The 16,239-nt window shown below is 46.3% G+C and overlaps 1 protein-coding gene across 2 annotated transcripts in view; it reads left to right on the top strand.

Annotated features, from left to right (window-relative positions):
* Abca1 (ATP binding cassette subfamily A member 1) overlaps positions 1–16,239 on the top strand; it is a 117,325-nt gene that overhangs the window by 76,611 nt on the left and 24,475 nt on the right. Inside the window, exons 18-30 of one of the 2 annotated variants that reach the window (XM_026786592.1) lie at positions 818–931; positions 2,843–3,014; positions 3,146–3,277; positions 3,884–4,026; positions 4,294–4,431; positions 4,977–5,197; positions 6,528–6,606; positions 7,386–7,588; positions 9,016–9,064; positions 9,246–9,359; positions 10,625–10,773; positions 12,318–12,442; positions 13,174–13,272. In XM_026786592.1, coding sequence (XP_026642393.1) covers positions 818–931; positions 2,843–3,014; positions 3,146–3,277; positions 3,884–4,026; positions 4,294–4,431; positions 4,977–5,197; positions 6,528–6,606; positions 7,386–7,588; positions 9,016–9,064; positions 9,246–9,359; positions 10,625–10,773; positions 12,318–12,442; positions 13,174–13,272 — 1,738 coding nt within the window. Of the gene's footprint in view, positions 1–817; positions 932–2,842; positions 3,015–3,145; positions 3,278–3,883; positions 4,027–4,293; positions 4,432–4,976; positions 5,198–6,427; positions 6,501–6,527; positions 6,607–7,385; positions 7,589–9,015; positions 9,065–9,245; positions 9,360–10,624; positions 10,774–12,317; positions 12,443–13,173; positions 13,273–16,239 lie in introns of both variants that reach the window. The other variant, XM_005362190.3, reaches the window with a different exon arrangement.

The following is a 16,239-nucleotide window of genomic DNA, read 5'->3' as shown; positions in this document are numbered from 1 at the left end:
CCAGTGTACCTGGTACTGTGAAAAGAACTTTACACCCTCTGGTTCCAGAGATTGCTTTGGGCTCTTGCTGCAGGAGAGATCTAGCTGAGAATTTAAGTGATTTGCCTGAGGTAAGATGGCTGTTAAGTGTTGGTGCTTAGAGATGACCCCAATTGGACAACATTGGGTCAGAGTCTGGTAGATTACTCTCGGTGCTGGCTGGGTTCTGGATTCTTTGTCTTCAGTGATAGAAGCCTTAGGAGAGCTTCTGGTTCTTAGTTATAGGTTATGAATTATATATACATCTTTAGGTCTTAGCACTTACACATGGTTTAAGTCACATTAGTATTCAGTAACAATTTTGATGCTCTCTTTGGGATACATTTCTGCACAAGATCAGATTTTAGGAGGCGGAGTTAGGCTTTTGTTTACCCTCTGACTCTCTTGCAAGGAAGTCTATGTGTAATTTTTTCTGAACCCATCTGAATTTTGACCCTTCCTCCATTGAATATACAATTTGCATCATATAGATTGAGATTCAAATTCTGAATCCATATTTACTGGGTTAAGTGACCTTGGGTAGGCTACATGGCCTTCCTTTTGCTCATCTCTAAAGTGAGGATGGTGTTGCCATCTGGGATTGTTGGGAAGCCATGCGGAGTTGCAGAATATACGATCTACGTAGTAAGTCTGAGCAAGCATTAGTGGTCTGCCTCCACCTCAGTGCCAGTCTGTTGCTTCCCCCAAGACTGTGTCAAGGAGGAAGAGGGTCTAGCTAGAAAACGTCAGAAGTGCTAGGATGGCACCAGCTTGGATCATGCCTGTGCATTGCTTTCAGGGCAATATGGGATTCCCAGGCCCTGGTATTTCCCTTGTACCAAGTCCTACTGGTTCGGGGAGGAAATTGAAGAGAAGAGTCACCTCGGTTCTGGCCAGAAAGGAGCATCAGAAAGTAAGTACCCTGACGTGCCTCCCTACACTTGGTGCTGCTGTCCCACTAGGGAAGGCCATCTCTCTTCTGTTTAAAAACATTCTAAAGCCACAGTAGAGGCAGAAAATTCCCATGCAGTGCTCCCTTTCCCAACACACCCATGCTGTTGCTGTCTTCTCTGGCTTAGTGGGAATCCTGCAGGGCTTCTGAGGAGCTGTACCTTCATCTCCCCACTTGTGGGAAAGAAAGTATAGTGTGGTCAGTATACCCGTATGTCCCCTTCTTGGACAATTGTGCTGGCATGAGAAACCAGGAGGAATGAAGAGTTAGCCATGATTGTGGACCTAATCTCTCTGCCTGCCTGGCTGTAGTGCTCTATGCCAGCAATGGTATAGGTGGATGCCAGGTGGCTGATATAGACACGGCCTGTGCTCTATAGCTTCTTACCCTTCCCTACACAGGACTCTAAACCTCTCCTAGTTCCTGATTACCAGTAGAGATGCCTCGGTTATCCAGGTGTTTGTGTCTTTGTGCTCAGTATGGCTTCCTTCTGCCTAAGCGTAGTCAGCTTCCTTTCTATACTGTCAGACGATCTGCTTCTCCCCTCCACCGTCAGTAGATCTGCTTCCCCGCTATACCATCAGTGGATCTGCCTCTCCCCTACACTGTCAGTAGATCTGCTTCTCCCCTGCACCGTCAGTAGATCTGCTTTCCCTACATTGTCAATAGACCTTCTTCCTTCCTATGCTGTCATGGGTTTCTCTTCTGTCTCCTTCTTTGGGTCTCCGGTGGTTAAAGACAGTGTCCTTCATGTGGTGCCCCATGCACCGTCCTGCTCCTTTCCCTGCTGTTCTCTTCTCCTTCAGTACCTCTCCCTGTGTGCCTGGACCATGTTGTGTTCTTCCACATCCAGATCTTGTCTACAGGGCTTCCTCCCACAGTGCAGCCTTTTCTCCCACTCACTTGCCTGACTTTCAAACTCTTCTGTTCCTGCTCTTCAGCCTCTGGCCCAGCATCCCCTTCCCTAGGCTGCCTGTCTGTTCTCATCCCTCAGTTGCTCCCATTTCTGAACAACCACCCAGCCACACAAAGGACTCTGCTTATTTTACAATAATAGACTCACAAGGCATTGCCAGACAAGCATGTGAGGGGGTTCCTTTATACTCTTCATGGGTTCCCCCAAGGTAATAACGCCGTGCATAACTCAAGTGTAGTTTCCAAACCTAGAACAGAAGGATAGTTTGAAGCTGGCATTGGTGTAGTTCACAGATCATTTGACTCCTCATCTCACACTTGGTTTTGAGGTCTGGGAAATTTGATCATGTGTGTAGATTTGTGCTCTGTCTTATCAGTCAAGATGTAGAACTGTTTCGTCACTCCAGACTTCTCTCTTGATACTGCGAAACAGTCCTGGCTAGTTCTCCCTTCTGCTTTTTTCTGACGTCTGTTAGTCGTTCATTTCTTCCTGACCTTTACAGTTTTGTTATTTCCTGGATATTATGGAGATGGAACTGGGTAATAGGCAAGTTTTGAGAGTGGATCTTTTCCTCACTCAGTATAATCCTTTTGACATCTGTTATGATGCATTTTAATAGTTTATTGCCTTTTCTTACTGAGGAGTATTCTATGGTATGAGTATCAGTGACACTTTTAGCTATGTATTTTAAAATGACAGTTGGCATCCTGCATTTTAATCATCTGTGCAGCCCATTTTTATTAACAGACTAGTGTTCTAAGTTCATCCATTCTACCAACACGCATGCCCCAAAGGGCTTTAATTATTTTATCTTCTGTGTCTGTGCAGCGTTAGAGGTTGCGCAGGGAGAGAAGCTGCTCCCACAGGTCTAAGCACTGACTTTCGTATTTGGTCACTCTGCTGGTCAGGTCAGTGAGTCCTGCGGGTTCACCTCAGTCTCTTTTCTTCCGTCACAGTCTGCATGGAGGAGGAACCCACTCACCTGAGGCTGGGTGTGTCCATTCAGAACCTGGTGAAGGTTTACCGAGATGGCATGAAGGTGGCTGTGGATGGCTTGGCGCTCAATTTTTACGAGGGCCAGATCACCTCCTTCCTGGGTCACAATGGAGCGGGGAAGACCACCACCATGTAAGAAAAGGGCGTGGCTCTCACAAGATCTGCTGTGGGGAAACCCTGGCTTAGAAATGTAGACCTAAGGCCACTGAGGAGAGGTGAGGCTGGGTCTACCTGGCTCTTGAATTTGTTCCTCTTGCCCTCAGGTCAATCCTCACTGGGTTGTTCCCCCCAACTTCTGGCACTGCCTACATTCTGGGAAAGGACATTCGCTCTGAGATGAGCTCCATCCGGCAGAACCTGGGCGTCTGTCCCCAGCATAATGTGTTGTTTGACATGTGAGTAGCAGAAGCGTACAGAGTGCCACCCTTTCCGGTGTGTGACCTGGGAGTCCTGGTCCTGGTGTTCTCAGTAGAGTGGTACTCAAGAATTTCCCTTCCTGGGGTGCAAGGTGGAAGGTCTTACCTCTCATGGCCCAAGGTGGCCAAGTTACCTTTTGATTTCAGAGGAAAAAGGAGGTGAAGTTGTCTTAATGTTCTCTTATCTAAATCCAGTTACTTGGGCTTCTGGGCTTCCCAGGGTTCTCCCTTTCCTTAGACTCAGACCTTGAGACCCATTGAGGGTCATTGACTCCAAGTGAATCCTGAGCCAACTTGGTTAACAGAACAGTGAAGTGAGAACCATCTGAGAAGCTGGGATTTCAAGCTTTAACTCTAAGAAGCCCTGTGACCAGGCCTGCAAGGAATAGGATTTAAACCATCCATTATCTCCCAAGCAGTTCCTATGATGGCCCATTATCTGTGTACCCTAAATTCTTCCTTCTGGTTACTGTTTCTAGAAACTGACTATTTTTCAAAGGCAAGGACGAGGTGGAAGAGAAGAAAAATAGGCAGGGGACATACATCCTGCGGAACCCAGGGCTGACCTACCCCTCTGTCCTCCAGGCTGACCGTTGAAGAGCACATCTGGTTCTACGCCCGCCTGAAGGGGCTCTCGGAGAAGCACGTGAAAGCAGAGATGGAGCAGATGGCCCTGGATGTCGGCTTACCCCCCAGCAAGCTGAAGAGCAAAACCAACCAGCTCTCAGGTGAGCCCCGGGACCTTTCCTTCCTCCTCCAGAAAAAGACCCCAGGGTCCAAGACTGGGTGGGTGGTTCCAGTCGCCTGTCCCCCCCCCCTCCGTGTCTCCAGATCCTCTCCATGCTCTGTCTCCAGCTGGACGCCTGCAGCCATCTCTCACCCCCACCCCCACCCCCACCTCGCATCCCCGCCTGCAGCCATCTCTCACCACCACCCCCACCCCCACCTCGCATCCCCGCTCACCATGTGAGGTTGTGTGTTGCTCTGTTTCGTAGGAGGGATGCAGAGGAAACTGTCTGTGGCCTTGGCCTTTGTGGGCGGCTCCAAGGTTGTCATTCTGGATGAACCCACAGCAGGTGTGGACCCTTACTCTCGCAGGGGAATATGGGAGCTCCTGCTGAAGTATCGACAAGGTACACACTCTTATTTATTTCCTGTCATGAAGCTGGGGTGTAGGGTGGCTCTTGAATGTTGTGGCTGTTTTTGTTAGGGTAACAGAATTGCTTCTCAAGAAAAGTATGGCACCTCCTTACTCAGGGCCTGTCCTGGGGGAGGGAGGAGGCCTGGTTTTGATACTTAAAGCTTACGTTTCGTTATTTAAGGCCTGACCTGGAGAGCAGAAGGGCATAGGCACACATGTGTGTAGTTACGCTGTGCTGTAGTCTAAGACTCAGGAGCACAGAGTCTGTGTTCTTGTTTGTTTTGCCCTGACTAAGGGGAATGTCTGTGAACCTCTTAGCTCATTCAGTGGGACAGGTTCCCAGATAAATATTACCCCCTTTTCTGTAACAATGCAACAGCTGTACCCCAAACTTTGCCATCCTGGGGTCATGCCTACAGAGGTTAAGGGCCTCCCCGAGATCTTTCTCATATGCGACATCTCTGTTGTCCCTGCCATTATGATCAGTGAGAATGGACAGGCCCCACGGTCACATCTCCTTATGTTTGTGCCTGGCAGGCCGCACCATTATCTTGTCTACACACCACATGGATGAAGCTGACATCCTGGGGGACAGAATTGCCATCATTTCCCACGGGAAACTGTGCTGTGTGGGCTCCTCCCTCTTTCTGAAGAACCAGCTGGGAACAGGTTACTACCTGACCCTGGTCAAGAAAGACGTGGAATCGTCTCTCAGTTCCTGCAGGAACAGTAGCAGCACTGTGTCGTGTCTGAAAAAGGTGAGCAGCAATCTTGGTGCTCAGCTGGTTGTGGGGATTAGGCAGCTAGGGCTTGTTGGCTTAGATGGCTTGTGCATCTCTGCCCCCATTGCCAAGATGTGGCGGCGTTCCTCTTGCTTTTCGAGCCTGTTGTAGTGCATCACAGCTGCCGCGTGGAAGGCCCGGGAGACCGCTGTTCCAACCGCTAGTTCTGTTGCAGCCCATTCTAGCTTCCCTCTGGTACTAACCCTGGGTGATGGAGAAAGTTCTTTGAGGGCTTTATTCCGTCAAAGGAAAGAGACTTGCCAGGAGGTAAGAAGAGCCTTGGCTTCAAAATGCCCTGCCATTCTTGCTTATTGCCTTTAAATCTCATTGACCCTAACTTTGAAACTATGAAACATCAAAAATCTACTATACACAGCCTTGCCCCATGTATAACATGTGGGTTTAAGAGACAGTAATGGTAATAGTCCACTTTCGTTCTAATATTTTTTCCACATCTTCATCTCAACATAAAGAGTGATGCAGGGAAGACAGCATTATGCTTATAGTCTCAGATGAAGCAGGTGAGCCTTATAGGAGTCTGTAGTGTAGTCAGGGCCTGCCAGCAAGTACATCATGGTCGGGACTAGAACCCTGGATCTGGTTTGCTTCTCTTTTGAGATTTCTACGTGTAATCAAACCATACCACCTACCTGAGCCCTGCCCCCCGGCTTTGAACTCTTAGCTACTTAGCTCTCCTTGTAGCTGGAGCCTCCTTATTCACTTACTCAGGTGAGTTCTGAGGACTGGCGACATCAGGCTCCACTGGGAATTTGGTAGAAACGTGGTGACCTGAGCCTCGTTGTTCAGACCGACTGAATCCGTATCTGCATGTTAAGAAGGGTGCCTGAGCAACTGAATGCGTATTACCATTGGGAAACATGAAACTAGATAAGCAGTCAGGTGAATCCCTTGCTGGGACTGTGGGCAAATGTCCCATGGCAGCATTGATCTAATGCCACACAGTTCTGATGACTGTCAGTATGCTGACCTCTTTTACCGTCGTCAGTCAGGCTAAGAACACACATAGAACCCACACCCCATAGCAGGGACCTCTGACACGTGGCTGCCAGCTGCACACTTTGCAGGGCAAGCTTTCTGCTCTGGCTGTCGTCAGTAGAACTTCCTGGATGCTCTCTCCCTCAAAGGTGGTGGTGTCTATACCCGGCTCTCCCCCTGACCCGTTCTCACCTCCTTCTTTGCCATCAGGAGGACAGTGTTTCTCAGAGCAGTTCTGATGCTGGCCTGGGCAGCGACCATGAAAGTGACACGCTGACCATCGGTAAGGACTCTGGGGTTTCTTATTCAGGTGGTGCCTGAGCTCCCCGCAGCTGGGCAGAGTGGAGGCGGAGGAGGAGAGGTGCAGAGGCTGGTGGCGCTGACTCAAGGTTTGCTGCTGGGCTGGGCTGGACCGGGTGGCGGAGGGAGTGAACGCAGCTTGGTGGTGGCTTGGCCTAACGCTTGCTGGGGAGCATGGGGCTTGGTCTCTGGGCTGGAAGGGCAGTATCCTAGAGAACTGAGGTGACCGGGAGTCTGGGGAATGCCTTGGGAGGAGTGGTTCCTGGATGAGATATTGGAGGGCCAAGCCAGCAGGAAGGTAGTTGAACTCAACATATAAGAAAGCTGAGAGCCTAGGAGATGAAGAACAGCATCTCCATTTCCCTCGAGCAGTGCCTGTGAGGGACCAGTAACACCAGTGGCATATGGAATAAAAATACCGAGCTGGCTGTCTCTACCCGGTCCCAACAGCTGGATTTATGCAGGAAGAGTTCTGCTCCTATAAACTGTTTGATTAGCCATCTTCAGAAGTAAATAAAGAATAGCCTTATCTGAAAGTTTACAGAAGGGCAGAATCTTTATGATTTACAAATTCCTCTTCCATCGAAGAGTCCTGGTACATACACAGTAGACACAAGGTTTCAACCTCTGGCTCATACCCAGCACCTACACGTGCCCCCAGCTTTGGTGACATAAAGGAGAATTAGAGACAGTCTCTTCTCTCTTGGAGTTTTCAGGCCAGGACGAGCGGGGTGATGGGTTTTGGCATCTTAGGAATATGGTGTCTCCGTAGTGCTTCTGAGATGCAGGCAGAAGGCGAAGGCAGGGACTGCTGGCTCTTGCTTTAGAACTGAGATGACCAAGTAGCGCCACGCTCTTGTCCCCACAGATGTCTCCGCTATCTCCAACCTCATCAGGAAGCATGTGTCTGAAGCCCGGCTGGTGGAAGACATCGGCCACGAACTGACTTATGTGCTGCCGTACGAAGCTGCTAAGGAAGGAGCTTTCGTGGAGCTCTTCCACGAGATTGACGATCGCCTCTCAGATCTGGGCATCTCCAGTTACGGCATCTCAGAGACCACCCTAGAAGAAGTAAGCAGGCAACAGTCCCAAGGCCAGGGAGGCGGCCTCCACTTGGAACGTGACTGCTATAGTGTTGGTTACCGCGATTTTAACGTTTGGGTAATGCCAGCCCCAGTAAGAGTGTAGTGCCAGAGAGCAGTGTATAGAAGTATCAGGACTGCTCCCTGGTGTGAGTAGTGTTGTGACCTATGGTGAACACTCATATATAGTAAATGGCTGATATTAGTTCACTGGAGCCAGGTGCTGGTGATTTTTTTTTATCCTGTTTATTTCGTTTTGTGATTATAATTTACTTACAACATTTCTCCCTTCCTCCCCCTCCCTCCAAACCTTCCCATATATTTCTCCTGTTCTCCTTCAAATTCATGGCCTCTTTCATGTTATTATTTTTGGTTTTAGTATTTTATATTTTTAAATGATGTTTTTACTTACTCTTGGAGAAATATATTTGTGGCATATTAATTCCCCTCTTACAATTCCTTCCAGACCTGCTTCCTACCTCTCTACCCATCCAAATTCATATTCTCTCTCTCTCAGAAAAAAAAAAACAAATAAAAAAACATAGAACCCATTTGTGTTGGCCAACTCCCCTGGGTGTGGGCATGCCTCGTAGTGTGGTCAGTACACCAGTGTCACTTCATTGATGGTGTTCAGTTTTAAACATTGAAAGCTCATGTAATGATTATAGCAGGATGAGGATTAATAGTGAAGGACGTTGATCTGGGATTATGAATTAGCTTTGGGACATCAAAGCCCGGGTTATCTTTACTATCTAGCGATGCTTCTCTTTAGAGACATACCCTCACAAGCCTTGAAGCCTAGAAGGGTTGTAAACATTTCTGGCTTGGCTGGCACCTGGTGTAAATTGTGCAGCAGACTCATCTGTGCAGCAGACTCATCTGTGCTGACAGTGAAATTTCTAAAGCTCCCCTCTGTGCCTTTGAATCAAAATTTCTGGAGACGTGACTTTGTATGCAACTTCTGTCGCATGCTTCCTGCAGCGTGGTCTGTAGATAGGTTTGGAAATCAGTGACCTCATATAGATTTCCTCTACTATAGTGTTTATTTCTAGTAAAAAGGAACCTATTCCCCTTTGGCCATTATTTCTTGGATAAATCATCACAATGTGGTCCTGCTCCGAGGTCTAGGACCACAGATAAAAGCGACTTGCCTCATTCTGGGTCAACATCTCCCTCATAAAGTTCGTTTTATTTTGGAAAGAATTGTCTGCATTGGTAGCTATCACACACGAAGACAGGTTTTCTGTCCAAAACAGCTTCTCCCTCCAGTGGCTCTGATAAAATTGTTGTTGGTAAATATGGCCTCCACCTTCTTGGTCTTAAGAGCTTGATGTGGGATTTTACAACCTGATACGGGGAGTGGTAAGTTCTTTGGTAAAGTAGGTGCTTACATTGTCTCCTGCTATGGTTTTTCAGATATTCCTCAAAGTGGCTGAAGAGAGTGGGGTGGATGCGGAGACCTCAGGTAACCCGGATGTGTGGGCTGCGCGCTATTTGGGTAGGCTTTCTGCAGGCTGTTGAAGCTAGCCCCTGCTGTAGCCTTCCCTTTGCATCCGTCTGGTACAGTCTCATTCTTAGGCTATGGGTTTGCTGTGGGAAGGTTTGATGTTTGATAAGCTGTGGGACTCCTTCCTTTGCCCATTTAGATGGTACTTTGCCAGCGAGACGAAACAGGCGGGCCTTCGGGGACAAGCAGAGCTGTCTGCGCCCATTCACTGAGGATGATGCTATAGACCCGAATGACTCTGACATAGACCCAGGTATGAACGGACAAGATCTTTGTTCTGTTGTTTGAACTTGAATTTGTCTTTTATGTGTGTCTCGGCTATTTCTTTGATGGCCTTTGGCTAGGATCATAGATCCTAAAAAGATCCAAAGAAAAGTGAAGAGAGAGAGAGAGAGAGAGAGAGAGAGAGAGAGAGAGAGAGAGAGAGAGAGAGAGAGAGAAAGCCCCTTTCCCAATATGGCATGTCTGGTCAAACCTGAAGAAGCCCACCATTATCACTCCATTAAATAGGAAAATTTCATAGGTGGGTATGAGAAGTTGACCCCCCACACTCTGAGCCCATTTATTTGTTGCCATTTCTGTAGGGTCTCACTTTCTTGCACACCTTTGGTGTTTTAGGCATTGGATGAGAATTATTATTTATTTTAAAAGATTTATTTATTATATACACAGTGTTCTGCTAGCATGTATGCCTGCATGCCAGAAGAGGGCACCAGATCTCATTACAGATGGTGGTGAGCCACCATGTGGTTGCTGGGAATTGAACTCAGGACCTTTGGAAGAGCAGGCAGTGCTCTTAACCGCTGAGCCATCTCTCCAGCCCCTGAATGAGAATTATTAAATGGACAGTTGATTTTGAAGGAATCAAAGGGGAGGTTGTGTTCGTAAACATACATATTGTGGATGACTGTGTTCGTGTATGTTTGAGATGGAGAGGGAGTTACAAAATGAAACAAATTTGTAGACTGAGTACCCCATTTAGGAGTCATTTGTCTCAGACAAGGATGCATGGTTCTTAGGTACAGAAAATTATTTGGTCCTGCAGTCTGACTAAATAGGTCTGGCTTTTTGTTCGGCATTCATATTTCATTGTCAGGACTTAGAAGTTTTCAATTTGTCCACTTTTTATCAAGCATATAAAAGGGAGGAGACTAATTACCCGTGCGTGTCAGCCTACCTGACCCGCTTCATAGGATATAAGAACTGAGGACGACTTATTCCATCGGAACAGCTTGCTTCTCTTATTTGTGAGCACATCGTTGCTTGTCTCAAGGCCTTTCATGTTTCTGTGCTCGTCAGATGAGGACTGAAAGTGTTCATGTTGAGGAATAGAACTTTGAGCTAGAACTTTTTTCTCAAAAACATGGCTTTTTCATAAAAACCCTTAACTTCTGTGGTGCCCTGAAGGCTGCAATCCACAGTTTCCAAGATGACTCGCACAAGTTTCCAGAGGAAAGAGCGAGGTCAGTCAGATACAGGTGAGATTGGAGGTGACCTGCCATAATTTTTTCTCAACAGAATCCAGGGAGACGGACCTGCTCAGTGGGATGGACGGCAAAGGCTCCTACCAGCTGAAGGGCTGGAAACTCACCCAACAGCAGTTTGTGGCCCTTCTGTGGAAGAGGTTGCTGATAGCCAGACGGAGCCGGAAAGGGTTCTTTGCTCAGGTGAGATGTGCTGGTGTCCGCCTTCATGGATTGCAGACTCTTGGGCCAGGGAAGAGGGGGTACGACTATGGTCAGGATACAGACACTGGGACCAGATTAACCAATGTCCACACTAATTCTGTTTTCTTGCCATTTGGTCATTTGCTGGCCAGCGATTTCGTTGCGCTTCAATTTCTTCATGTGGACATGAGGCCCGATATGTGGTTGTTATCAGGATAAAATGAAGTTTTTTATAATTAAGTTTGACATTAGTATGTGTGTATGGGGGAAATTCAAAGGATACCATCAAAGGGGATACAGTTTAGAAAAACTGGTTGGGCAAATTTAATTCTCATAACACAGGAGCTGCCCTGCTGAGATGTGCTTGACAGTGCACTTATTATTAGAAATATGGTATATTTCTCTGATTATGTGTAACTGCTGTGCAATGTGCATGAGGCTAAGGATGTGACTGCACGCAGCTCCCGTATGTTGTTTGCATGCCGGCTTGATCAGTTAGAATGGAATACATTTATTTCACAATATAAAACAAAGAACCATAGAGAACACGTCTGCCCTGCAGACCACCTGGGCAGCTCTCCTTTAAAGCGTGAACTTGAAGCCAGCCAACCTGGATCTCGATTGACCACTGGCTGACTTTTCTCCGTTCCATAGGGCTTGAGTTTGTAGATGGGGATAATGAAAATAGCACCACAAATAACCACGAGATGGGGTACTAAATAAGTTGATTCTCACTACAGTACTTCCCAGCGGAATTATTCATCCAGTGATAATTTTCTATATTGGAACTCAGAAATGCTAAAACCAGAGTTCCTGTTTGACTTCTTACGGCCCTGGAGATGGAGGCCAGGAATGTGCACATTCTAGGAAAACTACTACCGAGTCACAATCACAGTCAGGGTGATCATTGAAGCATTGAAGTTGTAAAGGGTCAGTTTCTCAGGAATGAATGAAAGGATCTTTTGGTTGGCTCTGAAGAAGGGACATAGAAAGTTTGGAGAATTTCAAGGAAGGATTTAGATAAGAATGCTTTTTCCTGGTGCTCATAGGGGAGACAGTGGCTGCCACTCCTTCTTGTGGAGGACATGGCTATAGAGTTGGTTCTGTGTTCTCAGCTTTCAGAGATTCAGATGTCACATAGGAACCCCTGCAGAACAGACAGAACCAGGACCAGGGTCTTCTGTTTCCTGGTCCAGGGCTGTTTCTCTCAGCCTTTGGCTGAGCCTATGACCCAGCCTGGTTTGTCTCAGTCTTTAGAGGGAAGAAAGAGCAGGGCTGAACATTTAGTCATTGTGGCTTTTTTTCTCTGTGACAGTCCCAGGTTGTGCCTCTGCCACGTTGTGCTGTCCACTTTAGGGAATGCTAAGGAGGAAAAGGGATGATTTTCAGGCTCCTTTGCCTCCCAGCTGCCAGAAATATATTGGTGGAATTCAGCCATGGGCCTTGCCTGTGCCCCTCATCGCTGTGTAGATTTCTGACTGGTTTTTTTTTTTTTTTTTTTTTTTTGTCCTATGGTTCCTTCCCCTCCCAATGCCTGTTTATAGATTGTCCTGCCAGCTGTCTTTGTTTGCATTGCCCTGGTCTTCAGCCTGATCGTGCCACCCTTTGGCAAGTACCCCAGCTTGGAACTTCAGCCCTGGATGTATAATGAACAGTACACGTTTGTCAGGTATGTGTTTGATTTCTTTAGTTCTCCTACACTGGAGGTCTGTAGATGAAAGTGTTCGTGATATAGAGGGAAGTTTGAAAAGGGTTGAGACAGGGACTTGCTCTCTTCCTGGTGTGTGTGTGTGTGTGTGTGTGTGTGTGTGTGTGTGTGTGTGTGTGATGTGTATGTAGTCATATATAGATAGTGAATTAGTCATTTTTTTTCTCTGCCTCACTTTCATTTTCTATACTTAAAGGTTTGTTTGACCCCTTTCTAGCTGATGACCTAGTATGGCCCATGGCTATAGATCATGGCCTGTGTTTGTGTCCTGGATCCATTGTTTTCTTAGTCTTTTTTAACTGTTCGTACAAATAGTCAATAAAATCTGCCTCTCTGTTCTTGGAAGGTCCTAGCTGTCTGTGGCAATTAGATAATTTTCAAAGTAGCTTTGAAATGCTGATCCTTAATCATTTTTTTTATTTCACACGAAGTGCACATGTCTTTGTGTGTATGTATACGCACATCTTCACATGTAACCTCTTTGTACATGTTCCACTGGGGGTACCGTATGTTACCGTGATGCCAGATGTATGACGCTCCTCACAGGTGGCGTCTGTGTTTTACTTGTTTTGGTTTAAAAGCCTGTTTTCTGGGAAGTGCTTAGCTGAGGTTGCTCTGTAGGAAACCTTTCCTACCCCTGAATCCTTGTTCGGGTGAACTTCCTGATCTGGATCTCTCTCGTGTACCTGCAGTAATGATGCTCCGGGGGACTCGGGCACCCAGAAGCTCCTGAACGCTCTGACCAGAAACCCAGGCTTCGGGACCCGTTGCATGGAAGGAGACCCAATTCCGTGAGTAACGCTTCAGCCACCTCGTTTTCTTTCTGGTGCTAATGCCTCTTACATTGTGACCACCATTGTTTAGCCTTTTAGTCAGAATTGATCTTAAAAGGCCAGGCAGTAATCAAAGAATTTAGGAGCCAATAGAATCTTCTAACATCCTTCATAACAAATCATTACCAACATTTGTTAACTCTTCACACCAGTAAAGTTCGATACGAGAGTAGACATGGGGGGGGGGAGTGTGCAATTTATAGATTTGCTCATCTCCACTTTAACCTGAAAAGATGACAGACTGATTTCTTTTATAACAGCCCCCACTCTCTTTTTGTTCAGTTGCATATTATGATCAGACATTCAGAACAAGTTTTAAATAGTAAGAAAGTAAACTCAGTGATACGCGCAGTGGACTGTGTATGTCTGTAAGGAGCAAGGCATGAGGAAGCTCTGCTGAATGAAGCCAGTGCAGAGATGATGGGGAGAGAAAGGGGCTGGTGGAGGTGACTTCAAGTTTGCAGGTCCAAACCGAATTTCTGCCTGGGGTCATAAAGCCACAGAGTGATAGCTAAGAAACTGGGAGACAAGGTGATAGATACCTAGAGAAGGAGATTTAGAATCCCAAGCCGCAAAGGGGAGGATGGCAATCTTGTGTCAGAGCACTGAACATGGTGGCTATGTATACAGGACCCAGCAGATTCCTAGACGAATGGTTTCTGTGTATTTATCAGCTCTTAATTAGTGTTTGTTTTAGCTCCCTTTCTGTTGCTGTGATAAAACACCACGACCAAAGCAGCTTATAGAAGGAAGGGTTTTGGGTGAATAGAGGGATAGAGGAATCTGTGACCATCATAGTGAAGAACATGGCAGCAGGCAGGCGGGGATATGCTGGAGCAGCTGCTGACAGCTTGCATCCTCATCCACAAACAGGAAGCCTAGTCTTTTGAATGTTACAAATCTTTTGACGTAACTCCTCCAACAAGACCACACCTCCTAATCCTTCCCAAATAGTTTTACCAACTGGGGAATCAAGTATTCAAACAGAAGAGCCCACAGGGCTGTTCCCACTCAAACCGTCACATGTTAGATGATGTGTTAGTCACTGTTTTGCCAGGAGAAAAGCAACTTGCATGGAGGAAAAATTTTTGGTGATTTTTAGAGGTTTTAGTCTATGGTTGACTGCCTACAGTGTTTTGGGGTTTTGGGATCTCTAGTGGGGTCAAACATGATGGGGAATATGCTTGGCACACAGCTGCTCACATCATAAAATCCAGTCTACGAAGCAAAAGGAGACAAGGAAGGGTGGGGGGGGGTCCCAATATTTCCTTTTAACATGTGGAGGTAGTCGCTTGTTTGCTTGTTCATCCCTGCCACCCGGCCAGCTTAGCCCCAAAATTACCACACAGAAACTGTATGGTAATTAATATTTACCATATTATATATAAATAATTAGCTTACTGCTTGGCCTTTTAGCTCTAGCTTCTTATTGGCTAACTCTTATATTAATTTAACCCATGTATATTAATCTGTATATCGCCACGTGGCAGTGGCTTACTGGCAAAGATTCGGCATGTCTGATTCTGGCAGCTCCATGGCATCTCTCTGACTCTATCTTTTTCCTTCCAGCATTCAGTCCAGTTTTCCCTGCCTACCTAAGTTCTGCCCTATAAGCAGGCCAAGGCAGTTCTTTATTCATTAATGGTAGTCACAGCACACAGAAGGGACCCCTACATCTAACATGTGTCCTCAATAACATAACTTCCTTCTCTTAGGTTCTATGGCTTAAGGACTCTGCCAACTCCCAATAGCACCACAATCTGGGGGCCAAGCCTTTAGCCTGTGAGCATTTGTAAGACATAGAAGACTCAAATTATAGTTGATAGTTACTAAGTATTCTTTGTACTTTAGTTAGTTCTTACTGGGTGGTAAATCCAGCAGCTAATATTGGGAACAGATAAATAGATGCTGAGGGTGGGGAAGGACACAGATTCTTCTTGACTTCACCCTACCTGTGGGATTCTGTGTGCAGGCTTTGCAGGAAGGAAGGATGAGGTAAGGTGATAGTAACTGAGCCATATGGATTTATGAATTGGTTCCAGCAAAGGCTGTATCTACAGGAGAGAGAACTTATAAGACAGACAGCTGACCTACAGAGATAAAAGAAATACCTGTCCATGGCATCAGAGGGTATGTGTGTGCTGTCTGAGCGCCATGGACTCTCTGAAGCAGTCTGAAAGAAAGGGCTTCACCCTGCCAGCTCATACTGAAATTCAAATTTTAGGGTTTTGGAAAGTGTTAAGACTGTAGAAAATCTGAGTAAAATGCTTTTTCTGTGGACTTTAGTTTGTCCCAGCCGTTTGAAGGTTTTGTGTGTGGGTTTCAAAAGGACATATCTTAGCTAAGAGGCCTCAGAGAGGAAATGATAAATCATTTGGAGAAGCTCTTCACTTGTGTATGTATTATAAACACACATACTCAAAATAAAGATTGCAACTATTTTAAATTGTGGAATCTTGAAAATTGGAAATGTAGAAGAAAAATTAGAAACGACAAGTCATTTTATACTCTACTAGTAGGGAAAAAACGAACCCCGAGACACAAGGGCCTCGTGACACGCTCCAAACAGTCCAGTGCTCTAGGCAGAGATGCGGGCCTCGCGCTCTCTGAGGATGTTTGTGGCCTCACTTTCCACACAGCGAGCAAGCGTTCTTGCTCCTCTCAACTCAATTCTCTACTTATCGGAGGACATAAATTGGGTTTTGCCGCTCTCTACAAAATGTCCAGCATGCCGAACATAAGATACAAACTCCTACCCATGCCTGTATCATAGGACTCCTCTCTCCTTCCCTCCCTCCTTCTCACTCATCAGTCCATCTTAAAGCCCACCACACTATTTTCCTGTTGCACATCAACTCTCTAAGACTCATTTCTTTTCTTTTTCTTTCTTTCTTTTTTTTTTTTGGTTTTTTTTTTTTTTTTTTT

This window comes from Microtus ochrogaster, linkage group LG5 (genome assembly GCF_000317375.1).
Source record: "Microtus ochrogaster isolate Prairie Vole_2 linkage group LG5, MicOch1.0, whole genome shotgun sequence".
Classification (NCBI taxonomy): domain Eukaryota; kingdom Metazoa; phylum Chordata; class Mammalia; order Rodentia; family Cricetidae; genus Microtus; species Microtus ochrogaster.
Note: the sequence above shows the minus strand (reverse complement) of the source record. Positions and strands in the feature narration are given on the sequence as shown.